This window comes from Lipotes vexillifer, unplaced genomic scaffold (assembly GCF_000442215.2).
Source record: "Lipotes vexillifer unplaced genomic scaffold, Lipotes_vexillifer_v1.1 scaffold414, whole genome shotgun sequence".
Lineage (NCBI taxonomy): Eukaryota > Metazoa > Chordata > Mammalia > Artiodactyla > Lipotidae > Lipotes > Lipotes vexillifer.
The window spans coordinates 3,179,313-3,200,259 of NW_006782864.1; the positions used below are offsets into that span (position 1 = coordinate 3,179,313).

General features: G+C 38.4%; 1 protein-coding gene across 1 annotated transcript; it reads right to left on the minus strand.

The window, feature by feature from the left end:
* Positions 1 to 4,976: 4,976 nt before the first annotated feature.
* IDO1 (indoleamine 2,3-dioxygenase 1) lies at positions 4,977 to 17,344 on the minus strand. The gene is made up of 10 exons (XM_007455485.1): positions 17,242 to 17,344; positions 12,589 to 12,684; positions 12,358 to 12,477; positions 11,767 to 11,885; positions 11,096 to 11,110; positions 8,909 to 9,008; positions 8,244 to 8,361; positions 7,117 to 7,168; positions 6,517 to 6,665; positions 4,977 to 5,357 (listed from the first exon to the last, which is right to left on the minus strand). The coding sequence occupies exons 1-10, from the start codon at positions 17,338 to 17,340 to the stop codon at positions 4,993 to 4,995; spliced, it is 1,233 nt and encodes a 410-aa protein (XP_007455547.1). The 5' UTR covers positions 17,341 to 17,344; the 3' UTR covers positions 4,977 to 4,992.
* Between the last annotated feature and the right edge of the window lie 3,603 nt (positions 17,345 to 20,947).

The following is a 20,947-nucleotide window of genomic DNA, read 5'->3' on the forward strand; positions in this document are numbered from 1 at the left end:
TGATATTCAAGGATGTCCATCACCTGACCTCTAAACACCCTCTAGCTGTGCAAAATTCTTCTATCACCTTGAACCTGTTTTACATCGTGTTTCAAGTTCTACCTGGTTGACTGTTACTCAAACACTGTATTTATCTAATCTTTTCTTTTTTTATATAAATTTATTGATTGATTGATTGATTTTTGACTGCGTTGGGTCTTTGTTGCGCGCGGGCTTTTCTCTAGTTGTGGCGGAGCGGGGCCTGCTCTTCGTTGTGGTGCGCGGGCTTCTCATTGCGGCGGCTTCTCTTGTTGCGGAACACGGGCCCTAGGAGCACAGGCTTCAGTAGTTGTGGCACGCGGGCTCAGTAGTTGTAGCTCGCGGGCTCTAGAGCGCAGGCTCAGTAGTTGTGGTGCATGGGCTTAGTTGCTCCATGGCGTGTGGGATCTCCCCGGACCAGGGCTCAAACCCATGTCCCCTGCATTGGCAGGCAGATTCTTAACCGCTGCGCCACCAGGGAAGCCCCTGTAATCTTTTCTATTAGATTGTAAGTTCCTTGACGAACCCATATTTAACGCAACTTTGTATTTTCCTTTATCAGCAAGTTCAGCGTCTGAAGTTCAATAAATTGTTGGTTAAAGGAATGATGTCTCTCAGCATCTCATTTTTGGATTTGGTGTCTTGATGCCAGGTAGAAGTTTGTGCTGTTCTCTGTTACACCACTGTAGCCCTAGTCCCAGAGACATATTCTGAAGTAGGGAACACAGTGGCCTCATGAAGCTTTGCTTGACATCTTTCTTATTTACCAAGAGGAAGTTGGGTAAACATAATTGTGCCCAAGAACTTCCTCTCTTAATAGTAAGGTTTGTCATTTCAGAGTCCTGGGTTCTATAATCAGCTTTCCCATGAATTATTGTAGTTTCAGTATACAATGAAGGTTCCCCATCTCTTAAACTGGGCATTAGGGCCTTTTGGAAATGTACCAAGAAATATTCAAAACAGACAGAAAAACATTCACAATGGAAATTTTTCTGTGTGTGATTTCAGATATACTCAGCTTTAGTTTCGAGTTGATAAAGTCCCAAATCTGAATTGTCAAAAGCAATCAGCCCAGACAGCACTGGTACGCTGAGGTTAATCTGGTACAGCTCATTAATTACAGCTTTGTTCATAAATTCAATGGGAATTTCTAGTCCTTTCTAATTGTTCAAGCATCTGGCATTTGGCTTTTTTTTTTAACTCTCCTCTCTTTCTGACCTTTCCTATGACACGTATTCCTTCTGGTTGCACTATACTTTAACAAGATAAAGCTGATACTTAACACTCGCTGATTTTTTTCCTCTGTGCCAAGTCCTATGGTAAGCATCTTCCATGGAGCAACTTACTTAACGTTCACAACAGTCCTGTGAGCTAGGTGCTATTATTATCCCCATCATTCAACTGAGGAAACTGCAGCTTGGGAAAGTTAAGTAAGAGCCCAAGGTCACACTTTTTGTAAGTGGTAGAGTCAGGGCTGGAGCCATTTGACTTGAAAGTCATCACTTTTAGCCATTAGAGGCATGGCTTCCCTTCCCTGGTTTTTCTCTCTCATTGTTCTGGTTACAGTTTACCATTGGTGCCCTCCCTAGTTCAGGTCCTGACTTCCCTCTCGCTGGGTGATTGCCTCTGTCCAAAGACTTTAGCCATCATCTCTAGGCTAAGGACTCCCAACATTTTGTTTGTAGTTGGGTCTCTCCTACCACCTACTAGACATGCTTACTCAACTGCTCTGTAGAGGCTTCATAAGAAATACCTTAACACATCAGTCGTAGACTAGACACCTTCCATTAACACCAGGGCAAATGCTTACAAAACCTCCAGCAACTAGTTCAAGCTCTTGAGCAGAGAGCCCACTGCCAAGCAACAAATCCAAGGCTTACTTATTACTTATTCTCTGATGATAAGAACCAAGCTCATCTCCCCCATCGATGCCGTGTCTTGGCGAATGGTATCTTTCAGAACTGGCAATATAATTTGTGGGGCGCAGAGAAGAATAAAAATGTAAGGACCCTTGTTCAAACTTATTCAGAATTTCAAGACAGTGACAGTAGAGTATGAAGCCAAGTGGGGGCCCTTCTGCACGCAAGACCCTACCTGACAGCATGGGCTGGTCCTAGTAACTCTGTTGACGTAGCTGATCGTTAGAGACCTAAAAGTCATCCCTTATCACATCCAACAGAACACCAGTCTTGCCACTCCTACTGCCATGATATTTCTTATGTTTCCATGATCTCCAGTGACACTGCCATTGTTTTCAATTCCTCACCATTTACTATTGGAAGAGTATATATTCCAATCCTTAACTGATCTCTTTGCCTCAAATCTAAGCCCATGATACTTTCCCATCGTTGCAGGCTTGGATTCCTTTTACAGCCTCCAAACTCATCCCCCTGCCTTCATTATCACTCCCCATTTTATCCCACCCCTACTATTTTTTCCCCAAATACTACCAGTCATTTAAATGTGTATTTCTTTACAATGGGCAATGCTTCATTTAAATATGATTCAAATAGACAAATATAATAAAGTCATTTCTCTGCTTAAAAACATTCCCTCTGTTTTCAGGATAAATTGGAACTCCTTTGTCGCATGGCCCTTTTTATCCTTTCATGCTTCAGCCATATTGAGCTGTGTGTACTTCCTCGATAGACCTTGTTGAGCTGCTAGCCTTTGAACACCCTTCTTCCTCTTCCTGGAATTTTCTAGCCTTTGGTTTGCATATTGTACACTAATCACCCTTTAAAACTCATCTCATGTATTGCCTCATCTAGGAAAATCTATTCCTACCACGTACTTTTTTCAATACCCTCCCCTTCCCTGTTTTGTCCATGGAAAGCCCCACCCCCTCTGCTGCCCTCTAGTCTGGGTTGGGGACTCTATACTGCTAAACTGTCTGCTTATGTTTATAGAGCCCTTATTTCATTGTGTTGAAACAATCCATCTGTCCATTTCTCCACTAGTGAGCTCCTTGAAGGTAGGGTTGGTGCCCTTAGTCTTTCTATTATCTAGCTCAGGAGGTAGCATCCTAAGTTTGCTTATTAAATGGTTATTGAACAAATGAGTCATTAGAGCAGAGATTCTGGTGCTTACAGGGTTAGGTCTAACCCGGTTAATGAAACAATACTTGAGTCAACGCAGTATTCATCTACAACTGATCCTTGGTCAACATGGGTTTGGACTGCATGGGTCCACTTACACGTGGATTTTTTTCCATATTAAATACTTCAGTGCTACAGTGTTCCACGGTTAGGGTTAGGATTAGGGTTAGGGTTAAGGTTGAATCCCAGGATGTGAATTTCAAATACTGAGGAATCACATATACAGAGGCCTGATCAAAAGTTATATGCGGATTTTTCACTGTGGGGAAGGTTGGTGCCCCCAACCCCCAAGCTGTTCAAGGGTCAAATGTATTTCTTCTCTTAACGGATGATATTTTAAGTACACTGCTAAGTGCTGTAATGTAAAAATGAGAAAGCCATGGATCTTTTCTACAGGGAACTGACAAATTAGCAAGTGAAATAAGACACACACACACAGCCATGATCACTACATAAGAGAAAAGCGACATGTACTAAAAGAGAATAAAAAATCTGTGGGTACAGAGTTGAGAGAGAATTCCCTACATTCAGGTGGTTTGGGTAATGGCCTAAACTAGTGGGTCTCTAATAGATATGGGTGGGAAGTGGTTGTTTTGGCATGATCATTAGAGATCTTCCCAGGGTCCATGAGGCTTTGACTATCCTTGGAGAATTAGACAGCCTGTTATGTGTACTCTTCAAACGACACTCTCTTCAAAAGACAATTTTTCCTGGTGTTGCCCTTTACTCATTCACCGTGCCTCCACCATGTTAGAAAACCACCAGCAAAAAATAAGAAACATAATTCCTGTTCTGACTTACCGACAGTGTTATAGACAGGAAAAAAATGCCATTGAGGGAAAACCCGTTGTAAACTTTTAAAAATTATAGATATATAAAATAATTATTACATCAAAATCATTGTCTTTATGATCTGGAAGAAACAGAAGAGCTATTCTGCTTTTGAACGCATGTTGTTTAAAATTTCCATAGATTAATGTAGCCTATCAATTGATTTTTTTTTGTGGATGAATTTGCAGATCACATACAGGATTGAATCATAGCTGGAAAGCATCTTAATCTGTTTATCTCTGATTATTTTTAGATGTGTGAAAACAGACGAGAGAGGTAAATGAATTATTGAAGGCCACAGAGCAGTTTTCTTTTTAACAGACTTACTTTTTTTTAGAGCAGTTTTAGCCCATAGCAAAATTGAACAGAAAGTACAGAGTCCCCGTGTGTCGTCTACCCAACACACGCACAGCTCTGCACACCACAATGGCACCCTTGTTACAACTGATAAACCTACATTGACACATTATGAGCATCCAAAGTTCACAATTTACATTAAGGTTCACTTCTGGTGGTGTACATTCTATGGGTTTGGGGAAATGTATGGCATGTATCCACCATTATACTATCATACAGAATAGTTTCACTGCCCTAAACATCCTCTGTGCTTCTCCTGTTCATCACTCCCTCTGCCCTAACCCCTGGCAATCACTGATCCTTTTACTGCCTCCATGGTTTTACCTTTTTCCAGAATGTCACATAGTTGGAATCACACAGTCTGTATGTAGCCTTTTCAGAGTGACATCTTTCACTTAATAACATGCATGTCATGTTTCTGCCGGTCTTTTCATGGCTTGACCACTCACTTCTTTTTAGCCCTGAATAATATTCTACTGTAAGGATGGGTACCTTGGTTTATTTCATGCTTCCAAGTTTTGGCAATTATGAATCAAGCTGTTATAAACACCCATGTGCCGAGTTTTTTTTTTCTGGACATTAGTTTTATTTTCCTCTCCTCAAGTTATGAATGTTAATGCTATTTCTGATATAATGGGCAGTGACATTACCACATGTGGTAGCAGTATAAGCACTTTCTTGGATTACATTAATCTTCCTTCAACAGGGAATTCACAGTTGTACTTCTTACAGTCTTTAGAAAATCCATGAAATCGGTGCCTCCAGTTCCCTTACTTTTTGATTCTGAAGGCTCTTCCGGGGTTTGTTTTCTGTTGGATGCATGGCTTGCAGGAATCACAATGTACTTTGTTACTATTTGCAAATGGTAGTTTCTCAGAGAGACCATAGCTTGCACACATTCATTATAAATTTGCTGCAGGGTAGCATCACCTTTTGAAAGGACAAACTTACGGACCGAGGGGCATGACTCTAACAAGTGAAGAAACTTCTGGTGAGCTGATGGCATATATGTTCTCATTTCCTGGAGGAATTTAGCAGCAGAGTCTGAAGGAACTAAAGACAAAGATGGATTAGTAAGGAGGCCAAAGCATTCTCCAATCCAGGGAAGAAAGGCAGAGTGAGGTCGGAGCGGGTGGCCATGAATTTACAACCATCTTGTTAGCATCCTACTAGTTTCGCTACTAGTAAAGGTAATTATTGTAAAATATACTTAATTCTGAAAACCACACGAACTAAACTCATAATATTTTTGTTTTGCTCACTTTCCTACTGGATTTGATCCTTCTAAGAAGGACAGAGTATATGTACTATGCCTGACAGATCATGATGCTGAATCCAAGAGAATATAAGGGATCATTTTTTTTTTTTTTGCGGTACGCGGGCCGCTCACTGCTGTGGCCTCTCCCGTTGCGCAGCACAGGCTCCGGACGCGCAGGCTCAGCGGCCATGGCTCACGGGCCCAGCCGCTCCGCAGCACGTGGGATCCTCCCGGACCGGGGCACGAAGCCGCGTCCCCTGCATCGGCAGGCGGACTCTCGACCACTGCGCCACCAGGGAAGCCCAAGGGATCCTTTTTAAATAAGTGAATGAGCTCAGGAAAAAGCGTATTATCATGCAGCCCAAAGCTTTCCCCTTTGACTATTCAGTAGAAGTTTAGGAAGACAAAGAAAAGTAGAAAGAAGTTCTTCCTGGACCTTCTTCCTCTGCCCCCTTAATCCTCTAGAAGGAATATAATGAGTGTGGCTCATCTTTAAACTTTGGTGCAGGCATTGCCCCGGGACCCCCGAGGCAGTAGGACAGTGGAACTAGACAGTGCCAAGCCTCTCCACTCCCCAGTTTCAACTCATGGTCTTGTCTCATTTGCAGGAGACTTTCTTTTTCTGAATCTGGTCTTACCTTTTCAGAACATGTGATATTGGCTTCACCACAGTCGATCAGGACCTCATAGACATGTCCAAAGGTCAAGATCAAGACAGTGTTGAACTTGGTCTAAGTTCTGGCTTCACTGCTTTCTAGCTCGTTAACAGGGAGCCTGGCTATTATCCTCTTTAAGTTTCTGCTTCTTCATCTGTGAAATGGGATGATTGCAGTAAAGTCCCTACTATTCTCCTAAAAGCATCAGATAAGCTCAGATAAGATGCTGATGGGAAAGTACTTTTTAGATACTATTCCATTAGCATGAGATGATGATTATTTGTCATTTGCCACTCACCTCCACCCACAGTGTGCTGAATGCCCAGCAGAATATCGAAGCACTGAAAGATGCTGCTTTGGGCTGCACTGCCTCCGGCAAACTTCTTTGGGGTGTCCCAGACACCTTCATACAGCAGACCCTCTGACAGCAAAGGGCTGCCTTTCCAACTAAACCAGGAAGGAAAGAATAATTGTTATTTTATGAATTGCCAAATTTTCATATGTCAAATCTTGCAATAGAGGATGAATGGAAGGTGAAATGAGATAGATTTCATTATACTTCTGCCACATTCTCCCTTCTATTCATGTTCATGCATGAGAATAATAAATAATACGGTTCTGAGTAAATCTGGCATAAGTATTCTATGCGTGAAACCTTACGTCCGCACTACCAAAGATTATTCCACTCTCTTTAAAATGACTAGCTTTCCTGTCCATACTCCAGCATATGCCTGGCCAAGTAATAACCCAGAGAATAGTCTGTTGTTTCTTACAATGTGTATTTTAGGATATCAATTGATTCTGAAACGGCACTGATAATAGGGACCATCAGTGGAAACGTTGTCTTCTTTACGTTAATTGTCTAAGAGAAAACAGATTCAAGCATAAGGCTACATACCCAGACAAGTATATGCGAAGAACATTGAAAAATAGGTTTGGGTCCACATATTCTGAAAAAAAAGATGAGATATGTTTAATTAAGTAGCATCAGATAGATTGGGAAAAATCAAGGTGTTATAAACAACTGATCATGGATTTCAGCATAGGGTATGAGAAAGGCATTAGGTCGGCCTGTGCAGAGAAATTCCCTGAGGACAAGCTCTCCCTCACTTGCCCATTCTCATCACCTGTGTCCACTGAACGGGGTCTACCTTGGGGCTAACACACAGCTTGTAACAAAGAGCCTGGGCCTGCCACCACTCATCCTCAGGAGACCTATTAGGCTGCCAATATTTACTTAAGGCTACTTTGTGTGTTTACTGATACAACAGATAAAATACAACAGATAAATTTATCTGATACAACAGATAAATTACTTACATAAAGAAAGCAACAAGCCGAAACAAAAAGAAAGCTGAAAACAAAACCTCCAGGAGCCCTGTGGACAACGGGTGTCCCTCCCCAAAGGTTGCTACTGTCTTTGGTTTGAAGGTCTATCTTCTTGCCAAAGCCCAGTGATACAGTCACACATTTGTTAGCAACATCCCAGTAGGGCACATTTCCTTTTGCAAATCTTTGTTTCTATACTCTTTTGGTTATTGTTGGCTTTTAGCTGTTAATTTGCAATAACCTTTGAGCTCAATGGCTTTTCTGTTTTTCTTTTTTTTTCCTTTTTTAGTTAGCTTGTGAAAAAGCAGAATTCGCAGATGGTTCCTATCAAGCAAAAGCTAAGTTTTTCAGAACTTAAAACATCCTGTACTTTTGGTAAGTTTCTCCACACTTTTTAGTGAGAGACAAGGATGTTCCTTAGAGGTAAATAGCCCTAGCTTGGAATTCTGGCTTCACTATTTACTACTTATGTAATCTTGGGTCATTTATCTTATCCTTCTAAATTTAGACTCCCTTATACGTAAAATGGACATAATAAAACCTGCCATATGGAAAGTATAATGATTTAGTGAGATAAAATAAAGCGCAAACACACCCACTATGTGAGAGTTGGTTTTGCTTCTGTTTTCTCTACATCTTAGATAACTAGAAACATTTGACTGTGGCCTGGCATGTTGTAAGGCATACAATACTTGCCATGAATTTGGTGAAACATTTCAAGGGCTTTGTGCAGACAAGAAGTTATATCAAGCAATGCCTTTTGCAAAGCGTCTGGGTCTTCACGTTGTATTGCATTAAATATAATGGGGATCACCTTTAAAAAAAAGAAAACAAACACTTAAGATTTCCTAACACTAAATATTGGCATAGAATAAAATTCTCCTAAATCTTAATCCCCCAATTAAATTTCATATTTCCATTTCTTTCTTGGGCTGAGTACCCTCTGATTGTTTGACTGATTTCCATATATTTAATTAAGCTTGGATTTGTCTTTATTCACTTACCACTTAGAGATAAGTTTATATAATTCTATATATTTCTGTTTCTGAGGGACAAAACCATTAGATTTATGTCACTGTGTGATAGAGCTCCAATGCCAAGTTTCATTGAAAACACTTCTCTCTTACTGGGGTTTCAAATTTTATTCTAAACATATGGTTCCTACATTTTATCTTTTAGGTAGTACACAAAACCAAATAAAACATTTATTTCTTCCAGATGATCCCTTGTCTCCAATTCAGTCATCAAATGCTCTATTCAGTCAGGATAAAGTTATTTCATGCAGAATATAGTTCAGCTACTAAGTGATTGCTCTGCTTTTGTGAATCAAGATACACATTTTCCAGGATAGACTGACATACTTTGATTGCAGAAGCAGCTGCTGTTTCCACCACCAGAGAGACCAGGAAGAACCCTTTACCACAGTCCCCGCCAGGAAATGAGAATAGGATGTCCATGTTCCTAAGAAAAGTCATCCAGGAAGTCAAGAATTTAGAAAAATATAAAACAGAAACACTGAAAAGAATTTCACGAAAATATTGATATATTTGTTGAATATTTATTAGTTTTCAAGTCTTTTTATTTATCCTACATTTTCAAAATAATCTTGTGAGATAAGTATGGCAGGTTTTACTATATCCATTATGTAGTTAGGAGTAGTAGTGTTAGGTCTATTGTCTAAGGTCATATAATTAACAGTAGATTAAGCTGAGACTTGAAATTCCTTTCTAGAACTTGAAACTAAAAACTTTAAGACTAGTCCTTTCTCTATTATCCCATCAACTTTTCACATGCACATGTATTACTGTATATATATACACACACACACACATATATATATAAGCTCAATGTTTATAGAGATATCTGTGAGGTATGGTTTTTAAAAGTAGAATTTTGGCTTAAATAAGTGTATTCATATCCATATTTTTATCTGTGAGCCTGATTCAATTTCTCAGTGATTTATCTGCCTAACAAAAGAATTGACTGGGAAATTCAAATAACCGATTACCCCCTATTTTCTTTTTCACTGAAGTTTTGCATTGATGCAAACATGGTCTCAGTATCTGTATATCTCTGAGTTTCATGGCAGTTAAATTTATGGTCTCAACCCAGACCACTTCCTTACTTGCTGTGTGACCTTGAATAAGAGTACTTCATCAGTTTCAGCCTCAGTGTTCTCATCTGTCAGATGGGACTGGTGATATCATTCTCCCATTTGAAAACCTTCCATAACTTCCCATTTAAGATACTGTTTAAACCCCATATCAGAGCCAAAAGTCCTACATAATATTTTTAAGTTTATTTTTTCATCCGTTTCCTGTACTGTTACTTGCGTCATTCATTATTTATCAGCGACACTAGCCTTCCTTGGGTTCTGAAATGCACCAAGATTTTTGTTACTTCAAAGCCCTCACTCTTGCTGTTTTCTCCACTGTGAACATGCTCAGGTTTTCCTTCTTCTAACTGATGCCTAGTCACTCTTCAGGACTCAGCTTCAATAACTTGTTATAAGGATTCTTCCCTCATGCTTTGTTTGGTTAGAACTCTTAGCACTTTACTTTCTTAACCCTTCTCTTAATCATGTAGTAATTTACACAATTTTCGTATATCTTCTTTCCTCCACATTAGCCCAGGTTCATCAGGGCAGGCTTATTCCAATGATACTGACTTTTGTTTCCTTAGCTCTTAGCCTCTACTTAGTACACAGGCCAAAAATAGTAAGAATTGGGTCAAAAAGAATAGATTTATATTTCTGGCCTCTGGAGTCATTGAGTCATAGATACATAGGTGTATGTGCATTTTGTATCTATGCATATTAATTAAATTTATTGACAGATCTTCCTCAACTTATGATGGTGTTACATCTCAATAAACCCATCTTAAGGTGAAAATATTTTCAGTTGAAAATTCATTTAGTACACCTAACCTACCAAACACCATAGCTTAGCCTAGCCCACCTTAAATGTGCTCAGCACACTTACATTAGCCTACTGTTGGACAAAGTCATAAAACGCAAAGCCTATTCTATAATAGAGTGTGGAATATCTCACATAATTTACTGAATAATCAAAGTGAAAAACAGAATGGTTGTCTGGGTGCAGAATGGTTGTAATTGTACCAGTTGTTTACCCTTGTGATCACGGGGCTGCTGGGGAGCCGTGACCATTGCCCAGCATCGCAAGAGACTATGTACTGCGTATTTATCTCAGGAAAAGACCAAAATTCAAAGTGCGGTTTCTAGTGAATACGTACTGCTTTTGCACCATCTTAAAATCAAAAAAATCTTAAGTCAAACCATCCTTAAGTGGGGTATCATCTGCATATGCAAGTATATATATTAGTAGCTATAATACCAAACAGACACAGTCTCATCACAGTCATAGATATAATTAAGGACCAGAACTACCTGCTCTTTCAACAATTATTTGAATTACTTTTTGCCTAAAATCAATTGGTGTTTCAAAAGAACACATTTGGAGGGTATTGATACACCTATGTTTACTTTGAATAACAAATAATTCTTAGAATAAAAAAGATCGAATACTCACTCATAAGTCATGGGCCTTAGGAAAACAGCCATGAAGCAGCAGATCAGTTGGAAGAGAGAAAGGAAACCAGTGTAAAAATTAAATGCTTTTGAGTTATTGTTATTCCATTTAATACTACTGATCTAGCAAAGGTAAAAACAACAGATAAAAAATAGAAAAAATATGTTTTCTGATATTTATCAAGTAGGCATCACAAACACCTAATTTAGGACTTTTATAAGTGAAATAAAAAATTAAATATGCAAGGAGCACACGTGGAGACTCAAAACTAGTTGTTACTCACAAGAAAGTTTTCTAGATCAAATAATTTCATTTTGTGGTATTCCCACATCTAGAATACTCCTCTGAAGATACACACTGAGAGCCTCTGACCCTTAATTGCAGCAGGTTCCATCACTCAGTGCTTAGGAAGTGCCTAGTTTCAAGCAGGCTCCTTTGAAAGCCCAGACATTGCCATCTATCCAGCCAGTCAAATTAATCAAACTGAACACTTAAGTTGTGTGCACTTCACTGTATGCTAATTAGACACCTCTCTCTCACATGCATATGCATTTTACACCCTAACAGCAGAAAAGAAAGCCCCGCTGCCAAAGATTAAACCAATGACTAACTCCCCTTGATTCAAATAGTGTGCACTCCTTTCATTCCTGTTATAATCACTGTTTACATACCCACTGGGATCCTTTTTCTTCCAGTTTGCCAAGACACAATCTGCATAAACCAGAATAGGGGGCAGTCCTAGCTTCTCAGATACCTTGCAGTAAGGAACAGCAATGTTGCTTGGCAAGACCTAATTAAAACACGATATTTAGTATTCACATTTGAAATGTCTCAGCTTTTCTTCTGCTTTCTGGGTGTCAAAACATTAACTGTTATACCTAAGGGCACTGTGAAACCAAACAAATGTCATTTTCTCTTCCTCATTTCATAACTTAATCCCAGTGCTTGTTAAACCCTTATGTTTTAGATTTGTGACGATGCAGACATAATCTGGGCATAGAGAGAACAAAACAGTAGAGAGTGAGAGGAAACAAAGGCTGTATCTTGACTTTCTAATGGCCTGTGAACCATTTGCAGCCATTCGCTCACGCATCCATCCATCTCACAAATATTCGTTAGGCAGCTCCTCTGTGCAAGGTACTCATTCTGTTTCCCAAGCTTCACAAAATGCAGTTACAATACTTTTAGAATTTTTTACATTAACTGTAAACTGCATATAAATCTGTCATGTTAGCATCAGAAATATGAGAAAATCTCCAAACCTTCCGGACGTCTCCATCACCTTCACCCCACACGTACGCCATGGTGATATACCCCAGAACCAGATGTGCAAGGCGCTGTGACTTGTATTCTTGGAGGCCATCAATGCTGAAGGTTGCTAACTGAGAATAAACAGAGAGGTTGACCCAACTCAAAATGCATGTTGTGATAGCTGCAAAACCAAGTTAACACTTTGAAGACGCTAAAACAGAAAACGTCATATTTTTTCAAACCTTCTCAACTTCGGCACGTAGTTGGCCATTCTTAATCAGTTCAGGCAGATTTTTAGCAATGGAAATCCAGGCATCATAAGGGTGAGGTAGCTCCTCCTTGCAAAGAAGAAATAGGACTTTGAGTTACTAGTGGAAGGTATTATAAAATAGTTTTGCCTCCGCGGATGGTCTGTCTTGTCTCTTCCGCAGGCCTGTGCAATGCTGACACTCTCTTATCTGTCGAGTGACACCAGCCCATGCACTGTCATCTGCACACTCAGGGCTCAGGACCTTCTCTGTGCCCTGCTTCTCCCTCTCATCTACTTTTTTTTTCAGAGGTCAACTTCAAAAGTTTCACTGAAATCTTCCTGACTATTCCATTCTATTCTTATACCTCCAGTGAGGAATCCTATGGATTATACCTTTTCACATTAAGTAATTTATTGCTATCTGCTATTATTTTTTTCTCTTCTCAGCTAGATTTTAAGGTTTTTTGAATGGAAGAGAAATGAGATGTATTAAATGTCAGTAGGAGACTAGGCAGTTTTACTCAGTAATTTCTCATTTAATTATAATAATGGCCCCCAAAGTTGATTGTTATCTCCATGTCATAAATAAGAAAAGCAAGTGTTGGGCAGCTTTTGTAACTTGTTTTGTGGTGAGACACATTGTCCCAGAACTTATAATTTAGATTATAATGCCTAGAATCAATGATGGAATGCTTTGATTTGAAACTGTTTGTTCTGTAACTGCTTTTATTGCTAATCGCTTGACTTGGCTTCTGTGAAATTGAGCTTTGCTTGCCAGCATAACGTGAACAGGAAAGTTCTGAAGTTCCAGGTGGCCGACCCGAGATGTTAAAATTAGCACAAACAACCTGTTTACCCTGGGATATAAAACAGCTCCTGTGTGAAGTCTCGGGGTCTCACCCTCCTTTTGGGAGAGGCCCCGATCGATCGGTTTGTGTTTCTGTGCTTAATAAACGCCTATTATTAATATGCTTTTGATCTACACTGGCTCTTGCTATTCTTCCTTGGTGCTGGTTCCTCTCCGGGGGAGTTCGCAGGTGTGTGCGGGACCGCAACAGTTTTGTACATACAGTTTATTGTGATTCAAACATGAGGGCTTCCAGCTTTTAAAAAATATTGCCCTTTTTACGTCTCACTACCTGATGGCAAGGATTTTATCATGCTTTTAATCCTGTATATATACATGTTGATTGCTTCCTTTGGTACTACAGGCTAATTTTTTGCCCACTAAGTAAAAATGAAATGCAAATAAAAGAGTGTTAAAAACAAGACAACAGGCCCAAAATGGAGTAACTTAAGCCCCATGTCACCAAATCAAGACAATGCTTATTACAGTTTCTGCCTCTCCCAAAATGGAATCCTAAACCAGTCAATCCAGAATTACCTGGCCAACAAGTAATGAGGTCATCTGCTCATAGGCCACTGCCATTCCCTAAAGGACCATGACCTTGACACCCCAATCCACTTTTTGCTGGTGTAACTTCCTTGTTGCTGCTCTCTTCTGCCTAGAGAAGTCTTTCATTTCCGTGCAGCTCCTGAGACCTCCTTTCTTTCTGCTAATTGGGATGCTGCCTGATTCATGATTCCCTGAAGGAAGCCAATGACATCTTTAAAATTTACTCAGTTGGGTTTTGTTTTTTTAACACGTGTCTCCCTGGATCTTATATGTATAATCATATCTCAAGGGAAAACATAAAAACCAAAGGCCTAGGCCACACCCTGAAATGAGATTCAGATCCCTGAACAACTCCCCTAGGTCTTCTTCATTAAGCTGCTTCCAGACATGCTCTTAGCAGCACCAATACTGAACTATGGGGACGGAGGGCACATCAAGAGTTTACCTGAAACCAAGGTGAGTGAGGCTTTAAGCTTCAAAACCAAGTTAATATTATAAAGAAGCTATAAAACACGAAGACAAATGTAACATAAACTTCAAACATGTTCAGGGGCTGCAGATAATTGGCCAGACTTAATCTGTCAGGGCAGATTTTTAGGAATGAAAGATCCAGGCAGTCTATTCACTAGATAGTCACCTTTCTTGTTTGCTCTGAATTTTTCTCCCTAACCACACAAATACTGTGCTCTGGTGTTTTTAGTAATACATATACATTTTCTTTGTTGTGTATTTCACCGTGTAGCATGCCCAACTTTTTGATTATTGCTATTTCCCCAAAATAACAGAGATACTTTATTATGTGTCAAGATTAGTGTCTTATTGGACAGAACTTTCAACACATGTAAAATTCAATCAGTAATATCCTTCTGGTTCAGAGGATGCCTAAATGATAGAATATAAATTAATAAAGAGTTACACAGAGGGCCATTCAACTCCTGCTAGATTAGAGAATGTATTTTGCATCTACATGGAATCAGAAGACATAATATTTTCCTTTAGAATAGGAAGCTGATAGATTATAAGAGATGAAATAGACATTTTTGAATACATAGTTTCCAGGAAAGATCTTCAGTGAGGAAATAAAAGTAACCTCTTTTTTTTTTTTCATCCTGTTTCAGGATATTGAATCTAACTTCCTAAGCATCTCAAGTAGCAGCATTATTTTTTAAGTAGCTCAGAGTTTTGTTTTGCTTTAGTTTTCGGGTTTTGCTTTAACCCTTGGAATCTGTTTTAGAGGTCTACATAATTACTGTGATTTTTTTTTTTATTTTCTAAAAGAACCAACTTTTTAGGAAAAAAAGAATAAATTTGATATGAGGCTTTGCAGTTTCTGAAAAAGTTTTTTTTTGGTACCATTGATAAATACATCCTTGAAACATCCAGTCCTGGCACTATGGCACTTGTGTGCTTGTGTGAAGGGGAATTAAGTCTGAATATTATTGATTTGCAAATATAAAGTAAACCAGTGCTTTTAGCAAAAAAATTAAAACATACTTCATTTTCTTCAATTAACCAAATTATGCAAAGAGGAAGATTAGATTGGGAAAAAAAAATTGTTTGAGATTTGCCTGAATTACCCAAGGTAGTTACAGGATGTGATTTCTAAGTACAGTTAGATTGGAATCTCTGAGTAAATTATATATACGCTGCCTTTAAAAGTTCCCTCTAGAGTGTGCACTCATCCATTTGAGCCACAAATAGAGACATCCTGGTATACAGCATTGTCACAACATGTAACTGGTTCCTAGAAATCCTCTCCTGGAATCTCATGTACATTGTTAAACCCAAGAGTAGGGAAAAAGACCAACAAAAAATGCCTTGTGATCTCTCCTTCTCTTGAGTGAGGCTACGTAGCATAATTGATAACAGTTTTAAGATCACAGACTCTGCTGTAACACAGAGCGAAGTAAGTCAGAAAGAGAAAAAAAAATACTGTATGCTAACACATATATATGGAATCTAAGAAAAAAAAAAAAAAGGTTCTGAAGAACCTGGGGCAGGACAGGAATAAAGACGCAGACATAGAGGATGGACTTGAGAACATGGGGAAGGGTAAGCTGGGACGAAGTGAGAGAGTGGCATGGATATATATACACTACCAAATGTAAACTAGATAGCTAGTGGGAAGCAGCTGCATAGCGCAGAGAGATCACCTGTGACCACCTGGAGGGGTGGGATAGGGAGGCTGGGAGGGAGACGCAAGAGGGAGGAAATATGGGGATATATGTATATGTATAGCTGATTCACTTTGTTATACAGCAGCAACTAACACACCATTGTAAAGCAATTATACTCCAATAAAGATGTTAAAAAAAAAAAAAAAAAGATCACAGACTCTGGAACCAGACTGATTAGGCTCACATCCTATCTCTGCTATTACTAGCTGTGTGAGTCTGGATAATTACTTAAATTCTGCATTCTACATTTCTCATCAGGAAAACAAGATTAATAACATACATACCTTTCAGGATGATTGTAAAGATGGAGTCAGCTAACATTTGTAAATTTGCTAAAAAAAATGCCATGTTAAGTGTTTGATGATTACAATATTAATGATAAGATGCTTTTCATGACACTCTTGGGAAGATAACTTAGGAAAATATAGTTTTAAGGCACACATTCACTCTAATGCCTTGCCCTTTGTAGGCAAAACTTATAGAAATAAAAAGGTAGCTCTAATTCTCTCTCAGCCTGAATCTTAGGCTCAGTAAACACCGAGCAATAGTAATACAACACAAAGTTGCTTGGTGCCCCACCTCAAAAACATTATCAAAGCCATGTTGTTCCTTATGATGGTCAAAAGGAAAAAAAAGGAGTTAGTGTTCAGTATATTAAAAGACAATGCAGTGCTGTCATCCAGCTTGTCAGTACTCACTTTATACAATCTAAGGTATATCAGCTGAGAAAGGGGGTTCTTTGACTCAAGGGTCATTTATTACTTTTTTTTTTTTCAAAATACCTTCTGAAATGCAGCTGCCTTAAACCAAAATACTTCTGTAGTTTCCTTAACTCATCACACCCCGTGCCTGTGTAAGATAAGTAAGAAGTGCCTCTAAGGCTAAGTTTCTTGGTAGAAAATTTTAAGAAAGTTGAGACCCCTTTTTTCAAACTCTGCCTCCAATTTTGGTACTGCTTTATCCACTTGTTCAATAGAAATGACTGAACCACATTTGTTCAATAGAAGTTAACTTGTCCAGGTAAATCATGATAAGAAAATATTTTTGCCCAGATTTCAGTGCCGTCTCTTACCAATGGATTGGGCAGAGCAAAGCCCACATCTTCATCTATGTGGTATTCTTCAAAGATGTTCCAAGACTTTTCCACAGGAGATGACTTGCCAGGTGCCATTCTTACAGCCTGCTCTTCTGGCACTTCTCAGTCTCTTGAGTAGTTTCAGATCATCTATTTATTAGAGAGGTTGCCATAGCCAATGACCACAACTCACCTCATAGGCAGCAAGAAATGACTTCCACTTTTAGAATAGTTTCATTTTCTACTTTCTTTACTTGTAATCTGATGAAAAATAAAACTACAAAAGCCTCACTATTCATCACATGAAGAAACTGAAAGTTTATATTCCTGGCAAACATTTATTACTAGGAACATCTACTGCCTTAAGGAAATCAGAAAGCGCCTGAAACAACAAAAACCATAAAGATAGGTGACCAGAAAGAACATTTTTATTTTATGGGAACTTTTGAATCTTTGAATTAAAATAATGAATTTAATCATGGCTAACGTCCTAAACCATCATTTAGTTATTACAGTCACTGGCTTTCTCTAAACCCCCAGGGTTCTTCGAACATATTAGTGTCTTGTTTCAGTAGCCATGAAAGAAAATCTCTGGTATCCAGAGTCAGTGCCTCTGAAATAGAAAAAAAAGAAAAAAAGAAAAAAGCAAGCACATGAAGAATTTAGAAACATAGCATCTCTTCACCCCCTAGCTCCATTTTTCTTACCCAGTCTTTTATGTGCATTCACAATGATAGTGTTCTTTCTTCTTCGTATTCCTAATGAGTCATTTTTAAGGAAGATTTTCCTGCATCTCTACTTTATCTGATCTCTAAGGGACTGATAAAGAAACAGTCCACATTTGGAGACTGTGGAATATGTTCATAGTTGAAAGAAAGGATAAAACACCTTGAAAATGGCTCTTTCAAAATGCAATTAAGATTGCATTTGGGGGCTTCCCTGGTGGCACAGTGGTTGAGAGTCCGCCTGCTGATGCAGGGCACACGGGTTCGTGCCCCGGTCCGGGAAGATCCCACATACCACGGAGCGGCTGGGCCCATGAGCCATGGCCGCTGAGCCTGCGCGTCCAGAGCCTGTGCTCCGCAGCGCGAGGGGCCGCAGAGGTGAGAGCGAACAGCAAAAAAAAAAAAAAAAAAAAGATTGCATTTGGTAAAGGTTTTCAGGGTTTCTGCAGGTCTGTGGTCACTTACAGGCATCATGTGATCTTATAATCTCATACAAGAAGCTGAAGCAAGAGAAGCAGCCATGTTGTTCTTTATGATGGTCAAAAGGAAAAAAAAGGAGTTAGTGTTCAGTATATTAAAAGACAATGCAGTGCTGTCATCCAGCTTGTCAGTACTTAAAATACATTTCAATAGTACATTACATTGGAATGACTACATTATAGAATGGTTTTCACACTATTCTTCCTTATTACATTATGGCTTTTTTTTTTTAAGATGTAGTTTTCCAAGAATAGGTTCTCTTTACAGTAAAGATAGAGAAAACTGAAACTAAAATTACACAGCCAAGAGAACACAATGGTGACACTTCTTTAAAATGAATTACTCATCCTCCTACACTGTTGGTGGGAATGTAAGTTGGTACAGCTACTGTGGAAAACAGTATGCAGGTTCCTCAGAAGACTAAACATAGAATTACCATATGATTCAGTAATCCCATTTCTGGGCATATATCCAGACAAAACTCTAATTCAAAGAGATACATGCACCCCTATGTTCATAGAAGCACTATTCACAATAGCCAAGACATGGAAACAACCTAAATGTCCATTGACAGAGGAATGGATAAAGAAGATGTGGTACATATATAATGGAATACTACTCATCAATAAAAAAGAACAAAATAATGCCACTTGCAGCAACATGGATGCAACTAGAGATTATCATACTAAGGGAAGTCAGAAAGAAAGAGAAAAATACTATATGATATCACTTACGTGTGGAATCTAAAATATGACACAAATGAACCTATCTACAAAACAGAAACAGACTCACGGACATAGAGAACAGACTTGTGGTTGCCAAGGGAGAGTGGATTGGGGGAGGGATGGAGTGGGAGGTTGGGATTAGCAGATGTAAACTATTATATGTAGAATGGATAAACAACAAGGTTCTACTGTGTAGCACAGAGAACTATATTCAATATCCTATGATAAACCGTAATGGAAAAGAATATAAAAATTGTGTGTATATATATATATATATATATATATATATATATATATATATATATAAAACTGAGTCACTTTGCTGTACAGTAGTAATTTACAGTAGTAATTAACACAATGTTTTAAATCAACTATACTTCAATTAAAAAAAATGAAAAAACACTTTCTGCCTCTGGTGGGTACAAAGTGGTGTCTTTGTTTAGCTTATTCTACATTTTCCTTACTACCAGTGAGTGTTACTGATTTTTCTTGTGTTTGTTAACCATTTGGATTTACTCTCCTGTAAGTTGTGTTTTAATTTCATTTGTCTCAAGATATTTTCTGATTTCCTCTTTGGTTTTTTCTTTGACCCATTTCTTAAAAAAAATCTCCACTTTTTTGTGTTTTTTACATTTTTCTTCCTGTAATTGATTTCTAGTTTCATACCCTTTAGGTTGGAAAAGATGCTTGCATACTTTCTACTGTCTTAACTTTGTTGAGACTTTTTTTTTTGCCTATCATGTGATCTATGCTTCAGGGTGTTCCATGTGCACTTGGAAAGAATGTGTATTCTGGTGTTTTGGATGGAATGTCCTGTAGATACCTATTAAGTCCAGCTGGACTAATGTGTCATTTAAGATCATTGTTTCCATATTGATTTTCTGTCTGGGTGATATGTCCATTGATGTAAGTGGGGTTTTAAAGTCCCCTACTGTTATTGTATTGTTGTCAATTTATCCCCGTCTGTTAATATTTGCTTTATATTTTAGGTGCTCCTATATTAGGTACATATATGTTTACAAATGTTACAGAATCTTCCTGTATTGATCCCTATATCATTATATAATTCCCTTATTTGTATCTTATTATAGACTTTAAGTCTAATTTTTTTCTAATGTGAGTATTGCTACCCCAGCTTTCTTTTCATTTCCATCTACACTGAATATCTTTTTCTATCCCCTCACTCCCAGTCCATGTGTGTGTTTAGCTCTGAACTGAGTCTCTGTAGGCAGCATGTAGATGGGTCTCGTTTTGTTTTTTTTATGATTGAAGCATTAGACCTTTGACATTTAAAGTGATATTTAAAGTGACATTTAAAGTGATAGGTATATAGTTATTGCCAATTTGTTACTTTTTTTCTGGTGGTTTTTGTAGTTCTTCTCTTTTCAACTTTTAGTCTCTTTGTGGCTTGATGGTTTTCTTTTTTTATTTTAATTTTGTTGGAGTATAGTTGATTTACAATGTTTTGTTAGTTTCAGGTGTACAGCAAAGTGATTCAGTTATACATATACATATATTCATTCCTTTTTAGTTTCTTTTCCCATATAGGTTATCACAGAATATTGAGTGGACTTCCCTGTGCTATACAGTAGGTCCTTGTTGGTTATCTTCTTATATATGTTAGTGTTTGTGTGTTCATCCCAGGCTCCCAGTTTATCCCTCCCCCCACACACTTACCCTTTGGTAACCATAAGTTTGTTTTTCATATCTAAATCTGTTCCTCTTTTGTAAATAAGTTCATTTGTATCTCTCTTTTTTTTTTTTTTTTTTTCA